The sequence below is a fragment of the Argiope bruennichi genome, chromosome 4, assembly GCF_947563725.1.
Source record: "Argiope bruennichi chromosome 4, qqArgBrue1.1, whole genome shotgun sequence".
Lineage (NCBI taxonomy): Eukaryota > Metazoa > Arthropoda > Arachnida > Araneae > Araneidae > Argiope > Argiope bruennichi.
In genome coordinates this window covers 47,641,068-47,658,784 of record NC_079154.1, presented here as the reverse complement: position 1 = coordinate 47,658,784, position 17,717 = coordinate 47,641,068, and the positions used below count along the sequence as shown (strand labels likewise).

The 17,717-nt window shown below is 30.7% G+C and overlaps 1 protein-coding gene across 2 annotated transcripts in view; it reads right to left on the bottom strand.

Annotated features, from left to right (window-relative positions):
- Positions 1-17,717, bottom strand: part of LOC129965822 (CD109 antigen-like) — a 91,295-nt gene that overhangs the window by 17,901 nt on the left and 55,677 nt on the right. For both annotated transcript variants that reach the window (XM_056080031.1, XM_056080032.1), the window contains 9 exons: positions 15,584-15,691; positions 14,129-14,234; positions 12,143-12,260; positions 10,338-10,451; positions 7,812-7,928; positions 6,228-6,356; positions 3,812-3,980; positions 1,913-2,101; positions 484-562 (listed from right to left, as the gene is read on the bottom strand). In XM_056080031.1, coding sequence (XP_055936006.1) covers positions 484-562; positions 1,913-2,101; positions 3,812-3,980; positions 6,228-6,356; positions 7,812-7,928; positions 10,338-10,451; positions 12,143-12,260; positions 14,129-14,234; positions 15,584-15,691 — 1,129 coding nt within the window. The remainder of the gene's footprint in view (positions 1-483; positions 563-1,912; positions 2,102-3,811; positions 3,981-6,227; positions 6,357-7,811; positions 7,929-10,337; positions 10,452-12,142; positions 12,261-14,128; positions 14,235-15,583; positions 15,692-17,717) is intronic.

The following is a 17,717-nucleotide window of genomic DNA, read 5'->3' as shown; positions in this document are numbered from 1 at the left end:
TTAGCGTAGATTAATTTTCTTGAGCGTTGAAGCACCTGAAATGACCACTCAAGCAAAATACTCCTATCGCCCGAATAAACCTGTGAAATTTATATCACTTTCGTTTCATTTTACTGCGATGAACTGAATTCACCGAAGAAAGAAGAGATTAGCCCATTTCTTATCAAAAACTCTTCCTAATAGCAAATGAGTTTGCAGAATCATCTTTTGTATAAAACCCCTTAAAGAATTCCAACTATCATTGAGGTTTTACAAGGACATGGATAACGAATTTCAATACTATTTTAGAAAGGAAACTCGGCATTGCAGTATACTTTTTACAAGTTCGTAAGAATCAGAAGATAAAAACACCATGGGCTGAGATGCTGGTTTAAGCATTAGACAATAAAATAACAAAATACGTTTAACCTGTTTTCTCCTCTGAATTCTAATAGTACGCCAATCTAAACATCAAATAAAGGCATTCTTGATATAAACACTTACCAAACACTTGGAGGGGTATCCCATCGGAAAGGTGAGAATGAACCGTCACTCAGCTGATAGCTCAGTTGCCTCTGGTATCCTGAAATAGTAAAAAGCTACTTTAATTCAGCAGCCTTCAAATATCTTCAATTATAAAAAATGGAAATAAGTGTAATTCTGTTGATTGGAAACTATTGTCCCTAAAGTTTCTAAGTTTGGCACAAACATAATTTCAAGGGTAATGAACAAACGTGGAGCGAATTCTTTGAAAGTTCAATGAAAATTTCTATTCCCTGTACTTTCCTAGTTTTTCAGGGGAATTTCAAAATTCCCTACATTTCCCATGTTTTATAGATTAATTTTAAATTCCATGTGTTTTCTCGATTTTCCCGGTTTTCTCGGTGTCGTGGCAACCCTGCTTGAAGTGTAAGAATATGCATCGAGGAGCAATATTTTTGAAATTTTAACTTAATTGATTAAAAATTCAGAGATATTTTGCTGTATTATAAGCAAATATTATTTTTACATTCTTTAAAATTACAAAAATTTATATTTCTAATGATTCCAATTTAAATGACCAGCAATTTGTTCCAGAATTTCAACAATTTCTTAAATACATTCAGGTATTTTGTGCATAATGGTATTCACATCAAGCAATTGGCAGGAAAAATGCTATTTTGAGAATTTTATTATATTAATAAAAAAGAATGCGAAAATTTTTCTTTGAAGTTGATGCCACTCAAAAATGTTTGCTTTTCTATCTTTACGTTAACACATCAGCAAAAGCATATGTGTGACATATTACAATAAATGAGTTTGATTTTCATTAAAACAAGAAAAAGTTTTGTAAAACAATTGTTTTGAAAATAAATTTTCAAAAATGCAGTAAATTAAGGAGGAGTTATAGTTATTACTAAACATAACACAGGTTTGGAAAAACCTGTCAGGTCTGAACGTCTGTTTGGCACTTCATAAAATAGCGAACTGTGCTAAATATAAACACCACTAAGCAAAATAAGTGATTAAGTGAAGAATAACATTAATGAATTTATATCAAAAGGGCTTGTGATATTAAAAATATTGTAGAATTATTACATAAAAGAAATGAATCTATCTCAAGAAAAATAAAACTTAATTCCGGAAACACTGAAAACATTTCAGCGGGAACAATAAACATATATGATATATGTTTATTTGTATTACTGAAATACTTTTTTTTCATTAAAAATGGATTGTTCCATAATTAATAAGGATAATAAGGAGAAAATAATAAACGTTCAATTACTTTTCGATTAATTAAGAAACAACCTAAAATTTTAAAAATCCTTTCTTAATGATCCGAACAACCCAAGAAATAATCAAATCCAAATTTAGAAATTGTACATCAAACGGCAAATTGCATTCTGATGTCAGCTTAGAAAGCTTGTAACATGAAAATCCCCGGACTCACCTATTCTGAGGTGCTGAAAGGCCTCTTTCTCCAGTGCCGGCATCCGCTGACCGGAAAGCCTAAGATAAAGAAGAGTGTAGAGGTTGGCGGCGAAATTGAACATGGCCTGCTCCCCACACCATCCAGGCAGCTTTAGGAGACTTTCTGTGCCCACTGGCATGCTGGGAAAGACAGCGCCAATAAAATCACCTGCAACATGAGTAAGTCTTAGTTGTATAATAAAAACAAATGAACTTATCTGCAGTCAATTTTTATGTTGCATCTTCAAACAAGTCTTCAGTACCTGCTTTAATTGTTTTAACTCACGATTTCATTTGTGCAACATTGTGAGCTTCAAATATTAAGACCTTGCAAAGTATGATATATCCATGCTAAAAATGATGAATTGCACTCAGTGCATGTCGAATATTATGATGTTTTGTAATGTTTAAATAACTTTAATGAAATGTTTGATTGGATTTTCTTTGAGATACACTGAAAACTCTGAATGATCGGATGATGCTACAGCATTACCGGGAACTAAGATTCAGCCCTAAGGTACAACCCGTCCTGTAGGAAGCACTTCTGGTCATCAGTAGCAGATACCATCCCATATCAATTCTGTGTCCACCACGTCGGGGAGAAGCAACCACCATTTGGGAAATTTCTCATTCGCACATCTGAGATGCCCCTTCTCCCCCCCCCCAATGGCGATTTTATTTTTTTAAAGAATAAGAATGATATAATAAAATCATAGTGCAAGTTTCCGCAGCAGCAGCTGAAAATTAAGGCCATAATTCTCGGGTAGATTGCATTCAAATCAAAATAGCATTTTTTTTTTTTTTTTTAATGATGGCTGTCGATGTCCTGAACGATGAAGGAATTGTGACCAGACCATCACTCGAGTAGTTAGTTTTCTTCTATCATTTTCTGTCTTAGATATATCTTTCTTCCGACTTAGAATTATAAAATTTATCAACACATCGCAGAGCAGAGTTCTTTTTTTTTTTTTTTTTTTTCAGTGCAATCATACTGAGCAAGCACAAGAAGAATATTCTTTTCTATATATTCTTTTCAATCTTACTTATATCCAACAATGCAATGCGCTTTCACAAAATCTCTCTCAAGGTCAAGTTTAATGTTATCTTTTTATAATGGCAATATTCAATGAAATTTTAAGATAAATTACAAAAAATAAAATGAAATGATAAATTAATGATTTTTATGACTTTTTATAAGCGGGTTTCATGTTTTCAAATATGACATTTTGTAATCGATTTGTCTCTCACTTCCTGACAGTGGTTCAGATCAGCGTTATATGTTATATATACTATTTTTTATACTTTCAGAACTTAAAACATCAGTTAATCAAAAGCTTTCACTAAATTTTGACATAATATTAACAATGTCTATATTAATAACACCAACGGTGTAGATGCATTGCAAAATTGCACAATAGATGCATAAATGGGATTATAAAATAAATAAAGGAAGCAATTGATAATAATAAAAGTGTGTTTCTTTAGCTGTGTCTGCAACAATTATTAAAATTTAGCATGAAACTCGAGCATTTCTAAACCGCCTTTAATGACTATACATAAATAAAAAATACCCCCAGAAGTTTCATTGATTCAGTTTTATGAATTAGATGAACAATAATCTAATTTATTGCAAAATTACTCATTTGCGTATTTTAAAATGAATTTACTAAGAAAATATGCACTACTTTCGCCAAATGAGATTTATCTATATTTATTTATATGTAACGCAATGTGTATAAATAGAATTTACATAAATTATTCCTACACATAAATGTCCCTATTGTCTCCAAATAATAACACATTTTTATACGTAAAATTTCTTTTGAAAGCCCGCAGTATCGCCAGAGTATCTCGATAAATGTAGAATCCAGAATAGTACCTGTAACCGACACAGTCGCTTTGTTAGACCCAAATACGTACAGCCTCTCTCGTCTATATGGCACAATTGGAGTTTCTGTCAGGTTCGTATCTAGATATTTCATGAGATACGCTCCTTGGGAGAGATCAAGCAAAACGCTCGTGTGTCTGAACTGAGGTACGCCATCCGCCTGTAAGAAAAGAGAAAAAAAATGAAGTAATGTTCTTTGTCAGTTATGAAAGACGCCATGGTGGAAATTTATTGAATTAAAGCAGAAATTTAAAGAGCTTATAACATCATATAAACAATATGTCTATGAATTTTTCTTGTTATGGTTTGAAACTTAATGTCAGTAAGTTTGCATGGTACACGTCAATTGGGTTCTACCAGTTTAATTTTGGAGTCTTTTCGACATCTTGCAGAAACGAAAAAGACCCAGCAGGAGTCTCCCTGAAACTTTATAACATATTCTCCGATTAAAGTCTTAATCTCTTGCCTTTACATAAAATTATGGATAAAATAAATGTCTTGCATGGAATTCGCGAAAATTGGTTATGAAATACTGATTTTTTCCCATGAATGTAACATATTTACTGAATTTATGGTGCGAATATGCATTTTGTACGCCTTTTTACTGATCGAATAAAAGTTCAATTTGGCACGGAATTGCAATTGTAGTAACAAGGCAACATACCGGATTTCATTAATATAAGTCATTCCTTTTATGAGATTTTGAGTTTACGTGCACGCGGAAGTACAGACCAAGAGATGATCAAATTTATTTCAATTTAATAACAAAACAAAAAAAAAATATTTTTAGATGCCTCACTTGTATACCAAATTTTATCTCTATAACTCTTTGCGTTTAGGAGCTATTGAGTTTACATATACTCGAACAACCAAGACTTCCCATGAATGGTTATTATTGAAAGATATCTACAAATCTGGTCGTTAGTTTATATACCAAATTTCAACTATCTAGTTCAAAACTGTTTTGAGTTATCGTGTTCACAGACAAGCAGGCATAATGCTAAAAATGTGTTTCTCAAACTCAGGAAGGTCTGAAATGAGAAAATTTCACAAAACCTCAAGTTCAAATTTTTTTTGACGATTGTAACACTTCATCTATACATTGGATAGGAATAAGAAAAAATGATACGTGACAGTTCAAAATAAACTAGACGATAATTAAATTTTATATGAAATACAAAGTTATTTTGTATTTATCTATCTATCTTGAAGTAATATACTTGTCAAAAATGATTAAAGTATCAGTGAGATAAGAAATAAATAAAAGTTGGAAAGAATAAAGCTTGGAAAGCATTATCTTGAATAAGAGAAGAAAAATTATTTTTCAAACAGTAGAAATATTTTCAAAAATTATTAATATATTTTTTATTGTAAATACGGCCAAACAAATTACTGATGGATTTTGCAGTTTAAATATTAATATTTGTTCAGATATATCTGAACACATACGAAATCAAAAGTTAATAACTATTTCAGAGCCGGCGTCCTGGCATAGGGGTAGCCGTGATCTGGGCATCCCGGGTTCGAATCCTGGTTTGGGCATAGTTGTTCTTCGGTTGTTCTATCTGTGAGATGTGTGAATGTGCCCTCCTGTGAAAAGGGGTTGTGCAAGCGAATGAGTGATGCGTGAGTAGCAAAGTCGTACTCTTGGCCCTAGTTGGCGCTACTATGAAAACAAGAGACGCTCCCCCTCCGGCTTAAATCGCTGTTTTCGTAACAGCGGGCTTGTTCGTGGCAAGTGCCATAAGAAACAACAACAACTATTTCAGAAGTTTATAATGCACTTTGTGAAAAAAATCTCTGTTGATGAAATATTCTATTTATGATTTTGCATTTATTAGTTAGAGAACCATGCCTCCATTAACGTAAAGCGCATTTTCTAGCAACTGCCTGCAAAATTGTAACGTCATATTGACTTCAGCACTCGCCAACAATCTGCTGAACTAAAAAAATTATTTAGTAAAGGGAAAAAAATAATTTATGGCTTTGAATTTGGAGTTATTTACGAATATATTAAAAAGAAGGATAAGCAGTTTATTATTCAAGAAAGAAATATCAAATCCTATATACACTGTCTGAAAATCAAAAGATGAAATCACGAATCATTCTACTAAAATAAAATTAAATAAAGGAGCATGTAAGCAACCGAATCGTGCTAATACCTATAAATCAGAAATATAAAGAATATCAATAGTTCATAATTTTAAAATTTCAATTATAATTTTAAATGAAAACCTAATGGTCATACTTTGAAGTTGGGTGAATTCTGAAACCATTATTGTAGAATTCAAAATAAGTTTAATATATTATGTTTCATCAAAGCATAAAGACTCCCTGTTTATCTTTTTACACGGCAAAGAAAAAAAAATGTTAAAAAAATTTTAATCCATCAGGACAAATATCTTACTTTCACTATAAGAGGTCTTGTCACAACTTCTTTGGCCATCTGTGCTCTGGCCATGACAGTGACATTGATGGTTCCGGTGGTAGTGGCTACTATTGGCATATACACAATAGCACTTTTACCGGATTTCACCTGAAACACAAGAACTCATTTAAAAACATAGATTTCTTAGATATAACTTATCATATGCTGCCTGATTCAACCGAGAAACCAAAGCTATATCAGTATTAGTGAAGGCAATATCGTGGTGTTTCGGAGTTCCATGGTGTGAAAAAGTTGTCACGAGCACCTCCACATCATAATTTGGAAAATAGCTATTAATAATTATTAAATTTACAGGAAAGATTAAAATAAAATGTATTCATCTAAACGAGTGCATAAAGCTCTAACGCCGTGAATCATGCAATTTTTTTTTCAAATTTATTTAAAAAGTATTATTTAGACAAATATTATACAAATTATTATTTTTTTTAAAATAATAATATTAGACAGTTTTTAGGATATAGAGAAATTTAATGGAATGATGTTGAGCGTGTCTTTCTACTGGGGACTGTTTTATTGAAATCAGTATATCGCCAAAACGAACTGCCAAAGTATTCACTGCTTTCCCCCCACTCACAACAAGGTGGGGGAGACAGGAGTTTTGGCAGTAGGTTATTAATGCCAATACCAAATTTGTCAATGTTATTAGGTTTAAAAGGCATAAATAAATCGAAATCAACAGCAGCTCCAAAAACATTTTTTAAAAATATTTCAACAAATTAAATTTAAATTTTGTTGAAATATTTCGATTTAATTATTATATTTGATGCACAATTAGCAATTGTGCATTAAAATTCTGGACTAAATTCATAATATGAATAGCAGCGATGTATTTAATAAACGTGAAAAATGCTAAAACTTTCATTGTAGGCTTTTAATCCCTGTCTTTAAAATCTGAGGATTTTTTTTTAAAAATTCCTGGTTAAAATAACAATTTATTTAAATTATCTTCAATACAGAGCATCTACGTTGATCATGACCCAGTAATTTATTTCTAAACCATGAAAAAAGTCATAAACTTCTAATTTAAAAATGAATTAAAAATATCAGTTTTAATTACTCTCAGTTATATAAAGAAATTAATTTTATCAATGCACTACTCAAAAAAACATGGATTAAATTTTCATATAATTCTCCAGTCTAATTAGATCCAACAAAAAATGGATGGTGTCTATTTAAGGTTGCCATTAAATGATCTAGAATATTAATGAAATTCCAAGTTCTATTACAAGATCAGTTTTGGTCACAAAAGATTTCAAATTATTTTGATTAAAATGTTGATTATGAATATTATGTTTGGGTATGTAATGCTTATAAATGAACATCAAAACACGTGATTTTAAAGTTATCTGCAGGTAATCCAACATCTATGTTACCTAACGCTGTTCAACGACATAAAGCTCTCATACCTTTTTTTTTAAATTAGACAAGGCTTCAGTAATTGATATAATGTGACGCATTTAACATACACCAAATGATGGTGAATTAATCTGAATCTGAACAGTAGTGTATTTGTTTTTATCAAACAGAGAAAAATGTACTCACGAAAACGAGATGGTGATGCTCATTTGAGTCGGTTCGTGGATTGTAAGACTGCACAATTCCCATATGTTCGACATGAACAAATCTATAGTCGAGAGATCTGCCTAAGATCACAAGTGCCTGAAAAAAAAAAAAAAGAAAATACTTGTTACAGAAAAATATAAAAGAACAAAAAAATCTGTCATTAAAATGAAAGTAATCTTTTTCCAAGCGAAGTTATTTGTTTATATTCCAAGTCTATTACGAGAATAGTATCAATAAATAAAGCACATTATTTGAAATACAATAATAAAAAGTTCAGTATGAAACGGAAGTAAAAATATTTATAATTTATTTTACATTTCATTATAACTGCCTTTTATATTGAAGCATTTGTTCCAGTGCTAAATAGAAAAACTCTAGTTTCGTAGAATGCCATCTGAGGTCATCGTCAATATTCTGACCCCAAGGAGCCTAAGAATCCGACAGATGAAAACCTCCATGTCTGGGCTATAGGATGGATACTCCAAAACTTCTTAATCAAATCCCCGGAGTCCCCACACCCCCATTCGTTCCAGCAATACTGAAAGGATTTTGTACGTTGCTTACAGATACCCCATCATATTATCACATTTAATGAACGCTGCTTATGTCGGCATGGCTTTGTGGATAGGTATTTGTCTACGTATCGTCAGGTCGCCGATTCGAGCCTGAGAGAAGACATTTGATGGTTTATATTAATCACGTTTACTTCCTGATATATGTAAAGGAAATGTAAATTTATTATGTAGGCAAATTAACGCAATTTGAATATTTAACGCTTCAGTTGTATATAAAGAGTTACTGTCAAACTGATGGCTGCTCAGTCATCTAAATGCTTACTGCTTTCAAGGAGTGAATAAAGATTTCTTCCTCCTTCAATCTGACTGTGCCTAATTCTACGCGACAATATGTAGAATCTAAGAAGTTAACACCGTTAAGTGAAAAATATCTTCATTCATCTTCTTCCAAAGTAGCGATATAATCACACTTTTCTTAATAGTAGTAGAAACTTTCTATTTCATCATCTGTAGATAAAATGATTCAAATGCCATACCAGCGGTGCATTTCGATAAAATGCAATTTTCAAATGATACCTCATTAAGAGACTTTGTACTGCGCAGTTGCTCATGCATTAAAAAATAAATTTTTTCAGGGAACTCAAGTGCTTGCATTAAAATATATTTCACCTCTTGAATGTTTTATTTCTTTTCATGCTAATTTTAAAGTGATATTTTTATAAGTTTCAAATGAGAGCAGAGAATTCGCATTCGAAGATATTGCTGTCGAAGGTGTAACCAAGAAGAATTTTAAGTGTTTTAATTATAACTTATAGTTCACTTTAGATATTGTGTAATTTAAGGAGTATGAGTTATAGTGTTAAAATTATTTATGAATAAGAAACGAAATCTAAATAAAGAACCAATCGTAATCGTGTAATTCGTTACAAAAACTACCAAATGGCAAAGAAATTTTCATGTAATTTTTTTATTCGCCCCCCAAAAATTCTTATTCCTTCATTATGTCCCATACAAAAATTTTATAATTTTCTGACCAATAGTTTTGTCTGCAGACAACTTTAAAAGAGGGTCATTTAAGTAAGATGGGAATGTGTCTCTTAGAGTAATTTCTTTTAAAATTTAATAAGAATTTTAATGAAAAATTAAATTTTTGTGGGAATTAAGACTTTGGCAATTTGATGCAATAATTTCTAAAACTATGATTGGATAAAAAAATAATTTTATATCGTTAAAAAAGTTCTAACGTTATCTTTAATATCATATCTATTTAATTGCCGAAAAATCTCTCTAAATTTCGGAAATTTATTATTATTATTATTTTTTAATTTGCATGATTTCCAAAAACAGTTTTCACCGCTACAATGAAATTCAAATTGTTTTCTTTGTTTCCTCAAACATTTAATCGCATTCTTTTCTTCTATTTTTGAAAGTCGGGAAATGGAAGTTATGTTTATATTTTATTTTGCGTGAGAAATCAGGAAGTCAATGAAAACGACCATGGAAAACAACATGAAACTAGAAATTTAGATCAGTAACACAGATATATTTTTAATGATATTATAATGCAAAGGGAGGCGACTCATTTGGAAGATCCATTTGCAATGTATACAGAACAGGTATAAGGCTTTTAAAATAACATTGTTTTACGTCTATCATAATTTGACATTTGAGAACACCATGAACAAGTTAAGCAAAAGATATTTACTTGAAATAAAACATTACCAATATTCACAAGGAACCAGCTGGTTGCAAAAGAAGTCAATTAAGAATAAAGTGCAACATAAAAAGTAACAATTGTGAAGGAAAGGAACATCAAATTTTATTATTTTATGACATACAAAAAGTAAAGAACAAAAGAGCACTTCCATGTTCCTCAATCAAATTCACCATTAGAAAAGGATAGTTGAATATTGCATCTTCTCATAATCAGACATTAATTAAAATCAGAATGTACTTCATTTTAAAATTTAAACCAAAAATATCTGCTCACTTCGATTTCTGAGTGGAAGTAGTTGAAGACTGTGATTCTGATTCCAATCTGCTCCCCTATCCGGCACTGGGAGGGCATCTCGACGTTCATGGCGAAAGGACGGGTGAAAGAGAACTGCAAAGAATGTCACAAGTTAGTCAGAGAAAAATAAATTAATTATTGGTATCCTTTCGAGCTCAACAATTAATTTACAAGCCAAGCAATAAGATACTTTTGATTATAGTATAGTTTTAAAATTAAAATGCTTTTAGTATGATACTCAATTTATAAACTGTCTGGAGTGCAATGTCATGGAGTGCAATACTCCAGTAAGCTTACAACAATGAAATTCTTATGTACATCTACTACACCAATATAGTAGGTGCTACAAAAGAAAGTTTTTCAATTTTAATGATATTTTTAATTAATCTGAATTAATCAAAATCTTTAGTTTTTCCTAAATATTATAACATTTTCTTTGTAGCACAAGAATCAATTCTATACCATTTTAAAATTCAAACTATTAGCTCTACAGTAGCACTAATCTCATGTTCAGACAACTTTAATAAATTATAAATTATTTCTGAAGACAATTTGTAAGAAAGCTTTTTTATTATTGTAATTAAACTGAAACTAATTTATTGATTTATAAAATCTTTTACTCACATGTTTTTGCCAATGTTAATGTTACAATTTTTAAAAAAAGTTTCTATGAACAATTATTCCAAATGAATTTTTTCCCTCTCTTTATTACTGATAATGAGTTTAATCACAATATTTCCAAGGATTTTAATATTTTTTCAAAATATTTTACAATAATTTTCATTATTTTAACAACTGCATTTAAACACACGTGCATTGTTATTTTATTAAATATACTTTTTATGAAATGTGTGGTTGACAAATGTAGCCTAAAACATTATCATGCTATAATATTTCAAACTGTATGCTCAAAAAAACTTTAATTTCAGTATTTTTAAGCTTTAGAAACTTCACTTCTGTCAGTAATAAATTAAGTGAGCGATAATCGTCTTACATATAATACGACTTCTTTATTTGACTACTGGTTACATATCAAAATAAAGAGAAAAAACAAGAATTAGAAACAACTCCAATCAAAAAGGAAAAAGATATTTTCTTCCAATGAATGCAAAATGACGGAATATAATACTTCGAGAAAAAAATCATCTAATTAAAGGCGATATGTCAGTATTTCGTTTTGACGTTATTTTAAACTTACGATTTGTAACGTGATGATTTGCCAAGACATTCGCTTTCCAGCATGATTAATCAAGTGGCCTATTTATTAAATATATTCTTTATAGAAAGAAATAAAACTCAATGCCATTCGTTTATTTTTTTATGCAAATTACAGAAATGGAGAAAAAAACCATAATCTTGATATCTCTTATAAACTGAAATATAAATTTTTGTAATTATATTTGTGATCTGTCAGTTCGTGCGTATGTGAATACAGTAATCCAAATATGCAAGAATTATAAAGGTCAGTTATAGCATACTATCTTTATAAGAAATACTATGGATCTTTAATAAATATTGAACTAAATCCGCCAACATTATTCCTCTTATTTGTATGTTAACCCGATAGGATAAAAATATAGCAAATTAGAAAAACGAATTTTTATCGGTATTTGAAACCTAATTCAATCAATTTTTGAGCAAATTCAATCAATGGAATGGTTTTTAAGAAAAGGCATTCCTTAACCGCACCTTTAGTGTTAGTGAAAAACATCCCACATTTTTTAAGTACACGAAGAAATCATAAACAGAATACTCTTATAAGTATTAAAAGAGGTCAGGCTTACTTGGACGGGAGAGGGCAACATTCCGAAGCCTTGGGCCCTATTCATTCCGTAGGCTCCAAGCAACCACGTGGTGGGCAAAGAAGGTACCGGAACGGAGAAGATGGTGTAACCTCGAGGTCTACAAAGATGGAAATAGTGTGAATTGGAAACAGTAGCTTTACAAAAAAAAAAAAAAAATGGATATATTATATAAAGGAACATAATATTTGTGCATTGAAAAATATAAACTATTGTTGCTATAATTAAATAAACATTTTTAAATGTTTCCTTAATTCTATGACATAATAACTAAGCGTTCCAACTTTTTAAAAATCGAGAGGATTTGTAAGTATAGATAAAACCAATGGAACTTTAATCAATTTTTAATCAAACTTTAATCAATTTTTAATCAAACTTTAATCTATTTTTTTAATAACGGGAGGATAAAATCAATGTAACTTCAGTTACACTCTACAGAAACTGAAAGAAAATTTTTTTTAAAAATAGTTCGAAAAGAATCCTATTACATAATTTGTTATTAGTAGAGACTTCGCATCACAAAAACTGGCGCTATTAATATCACAAACATCGGTCATTATATAGATTCTTTAAACATCGCATGATTGGACTTTCATCCAATTTCCAATATTAAATGCCTAAAATTCTAATTGGAAGATGTTCCGTTAGTTATCAGTCTTTTACACAAGAGTTAAGATAGTTCTCGAGCATTCGTAGCAAGTCATTTGTTCGGACAAGCATACAGGAAAACGAGACGAGACATTTTGTCAACATTAATAAAATGAATAATCATTTCCATATTTCATTATTTTTAATTAATAGATTGTAACAAACTACTAATATTAATATGAGACCAACAACTGCAACTTCTTCGTCCACTATCAGTTGGCACCTCAAACCGTAAAATACACTATAGCAAAAACATTTGTCTCTTCAAATGACGAATGATTTGATTCAAGCATTGAATAAAATGTTTTAATCAAGATCCAATGAATTGTGAACGCCAGCTTAAGTAATACTACTCACATTTCAAAATATTTTTTGGAGCGCAAGCATATAATGGGCTGGCGGTGACTTTTTTTTTAAGATGTTCTGTTAAGTATTGAAAGTCTTTTATAGTGCATTTTGCGCAGCATTTAAAGCTAAAAAAAAGTATGGTGTTTAGACAATAATTAAACTGATTTTAGTCCATAATTATTTTGGAATGTTAAGCGTTGCAGTTGCATTATCTCCAGTAAATGCCAAAATGCAGCAGGAAAGTGTCCTAAAGGCACCATATTTTATAACTTCTAAACAGATCATTCCTTTATTTTGAAAGGTAATAGATAAGAAATCGTGGATCCAATACTTTGAAAATACTCGTGAAGCTCATAAGAACATTGAATATTTTTCTCATAATGTGAGGTTGAGAGTTTTCTCACGAGCACTTTTGTGCATAAAATGTGAAACTTAGTTCTCCTCCTCATCTACATAATACTTAGGGGGGAAGATTCCCCTCTCTCATTTTCTTTGGATATGCAAGGAATATAATAAAAAATAAGTCTTCTTACGTCTGCATGCAACGATTCTTTTTAAAGTTTAACATCAGAATGAATTTTACTTCCTTTATTTTACATTTATAATTACACAATTGATTTGATGACTCAAAAGAGATATCGGAATATCCATGTGTTCAAATTTTCATAAAAATCATGAATTTTTTTGGGATTATCGAAATATCCATGCATTCAAATATCGAAAAATCGGTGTGTTCAATTTTTTTTTATCGCCGCAATATTGTTTTGTTGAATAAATGAAAATGAGAATGGAATCATATTATAATAATGCACGTGGATGGACTCCATCTAAGTGCTTTTTTTCCTGTAGAAAGGATTCCTATTACTTACAAATAATACCGTACATTTGCAAACATTCCACAAACAGAAGCACAAATAGTGATTTTAGTAACCTGAAAACTTAAATATGATATATTTTTAATGGTAGACTCACCCGATATTGATGTCTTCCCAAATCCAGGAGGAATGGTACATCCTCTCGAGACGGTTGAGGCGTTTTCGATAAAATTCAGCCATGTCCTGCTCATCACGAGGAGGACCTGGTCGTGAAAAATAAGGATGTTAAATACAAACAAGAAAAATGCGCAATCATTCCAAGTTCTTGTTTTGTTTGTTCTGTCAATGTTTTTTTTTTTTTTTTTTTTTTTTTTGTAAGATCTGGACCATACAAGTGATTGCATCTTACCCATCCATTTTCTTGCCAAAAGTACAGCAATTAAAATATTGATATAAAAATGGATGAAATTAAAAATAAAAAGCTGGGATTCTGATGAGTAAGCAGTAAATTGCATTCTCTTCATTTTAACCCTTAAATGCATGAATTTTTATTTAAAAAAAATAAAGTCTGAAATCAATTGTAACATCCGTCGAAATAAATTGTACTCGGACAGAAAATTGTCACAGATAAAGAAATAAACTGTCAAAGATTCTAGTTGCATTTGGAATCGATAAAATAGATTTTGTAAAATTAAATTGAAAAAAAAGCACTTTACAAAGGTTGTTACATAAAGTGATATCAGGTTTTAAACACATGGCGCAAATCTATATTGCTATAGATTTAAGGGTTAAATCGTAGGATGATAATATGCATGTATCTTTTTGATCATCTGCCCGTTCTTGCCTTCATTCATCAGTGTAAGTATCGGACACTCGGAATATTTTCATTTATTCCTCATTTTATTGTTCTTCTAACGATTTTTAGAATAGTGGAATTGAAGAAAGGATTAAAATAATAAAAAATATAATTATAACTATCAAATAGAAAATACCGTTCAATAAAATAAATAAAAAGTATTGCCTACCCTATTAACAGAAAAACCCACATATCCTTGTTACGGTATCTCCATAATATTGTCTGGCATTCAGAATATCAAACAACATCCTATTGCACTAATAGGGCAGTTTTGGTTGGTTGATTGATAAGGTAAAAGATAAAAGAAATCTATTATAGATAAAACGAATTACCAAACTGCCAAAAATAGCAACAAAAGCGCTAAAAAAAGAATGGTTGTGAACCATCAGCGATGGAACCGTATAGTAGTCACTTCACCAATGGAACCGCCAATGGAAATAAAGACATATTTATTCATATAGCAATTTATCATCAATCCTCTTTTTAGAGAAAAAAAAAACTCTTGGCGAATAAAGAAAATGAATTTTTGGATATTCAGGTAAACGGTACGGATTCTTCTTTCTATTAATTCTTTTAATTACTTCTGCATATTTATGCCACATTCTGCTTATGACATGGATATACATAATAATCTTTATGGTGCTTAATCTTGCTCATAACTTGTCCACTTTTGACTATTTCCTTACGGAAATTAAAAATGCTTAAGTTAAATGTTTTTTGTCTTTACTTTAAAACTGCTCTATCAGTAATACTTACATCCACTCTCGTCCGATGCATCTCTGCAATCCGCAAACCCGTCGCAGCGCTTCTGGGCCTGGTAACAAGCACCATCCAAGCAGGCAGCCATCCCACTCGAACATCCTTCTATAACGAACGCAAAAAGAAATTTCATACAGGGAAATAAAACCATAAATTCCAAAAAGTTATTCATGATCGCTAATAAAAAAAAGTAAATATTATGAATTCTTTTTAAAATTTAAAAGACTAGTAGTTCGAAGTGTTGTAAAATATTGGGTTAAGCTAGATTCTAGGCACAACTACCTATTTTGTCTCGATGGATATGCCAACTTATATTTACCAGTAAATGTATTCGTGGCCGGATTATCGAATAGGTAAAATAGGCACCTGAGTCTTCGGGATTTTCTTTTACGGTATTTTCAAGGTAATCTAATTTAGAAATGTACATAAGATTTACAAGAACCATACATTCGAAACAAATTCAATTTAAAATCAAGCGTCGGATACCAGAAATATAAATTTTTAAATAACTGTTCGATCAAATTTCATGAAGAAACAATCACATTTAAAAAAAAATCCATCTACTATGCTGAAGGAGAATGCCACAAGAAGTTAAAACGCATTTTAATCTTATTAAAATTTATCTAATATCTTATGTACAACTTAAAAAAGATGAAAACTATAATTAATGCCTTAACGAGCTATAACTCAGACTGATAAGACGGTTTAACATATCAATTATACCAGAGAAATGTGGATGATATTCAAAATTTATTTTAATATCTATAAAAAAAAAAGAATAACGAATCGAACGAACTGAAATTATAGTCAGTCATTCAAGTAATAGATTAAGTGGGGAAAAAAAAGCTTATGCTATTTTAAAAGAATTTTTTTTTTTTTCATATTTTCAAATTTGATTAATTCTTTTTTTTTTTTTCTTTTCTTTCAGTCATCTGTCTGTAGCACACGTCAACAATCATTGTATTTCATTATTTAGAATGCATTAAAAATGTTGTAATTTTTTTTACCAATTTTCATTTAATTTAATTTTTAATTTTATCCTTATTTTTTTACATGCGCAATACCACTGTCTGAAGGCCACAACATAGCTCAATCTGGCTTTGAATGTATCCAACAATAAAATCTGATATAAACAGTTTTCTATCTTCATTTAACCCTTTAAATGTAATAGTTTTTTTTTTATTTAATTTAAGCGAAACTATTATCATAATATCTTCTTTTTGTTTTTTTGGTGTATCTTAAAGCATTACGTAAGAAACTTGGCATTTCAGATGCATATAATAAGAAAAGTAAAACAATAATCACTTTCTTGCCGTCTTATGGACTCACAATTTAAAACGAAGAGAAAGTTACGTATACAGTGTATTTCGTAACTTCTTCGTTAAGTAACTTCTATTTACGTATATACAGGATTAGCAAGAAATAAGTTACCCACTTCAGAGGGTAATGCGTTCTATTGGTCCAAATAAAATAAAATTTGAACTACAGATTATTCAGATGATGCGCTTTATATTTATTAATTAAAAAAATTAGTACAAAAATTCACTGTAAATGTCGCTGTAACACAAATGGCATTTATTTGCATAGATTGAAAATGTGAAACATAATTTGTGTTACAGCGCATGTCTATTACCATTTTTCTTTGGATAAAAAGAAAGCGGATTCTGCACGAATATTAGTTTCTTCTATGTTCGTCACGCCTGCGTTGCAAGAAAAAGCGCTACTGGTGAAATTGTTCTAAAGAACCAACAAAACTCCGCTGCAGCTCTAAAGGAACTTCGTCGTATGAAGCAGATACGAAGAGGTCCAATGTCTCCAAGTGCCCTACACAAGATGATTCAAAAATTTGAAAAAACTGGGCAACTTGGCATTCTTCCAAGTGTCTTCCAGCGTCGAAAATGTTGCGACCGCACTCGTTAAAGCAAGCAGTCAGTAACCGCATAATAGTTTGAGTTAACCAGTTGTTTCCCGTGTTCTAGATAAACCGTATTCAACTGTACGAAAAATCGTACGACAGATTTTGCATTTTTATCCATACAAAATCAAGTCTGTTCACCTATTGCAGGACGCGGACTCCGTAAAACTTTTGCACTTCAGTTCCTTGTTCGAATGGTGGTTGACACAACTTGGA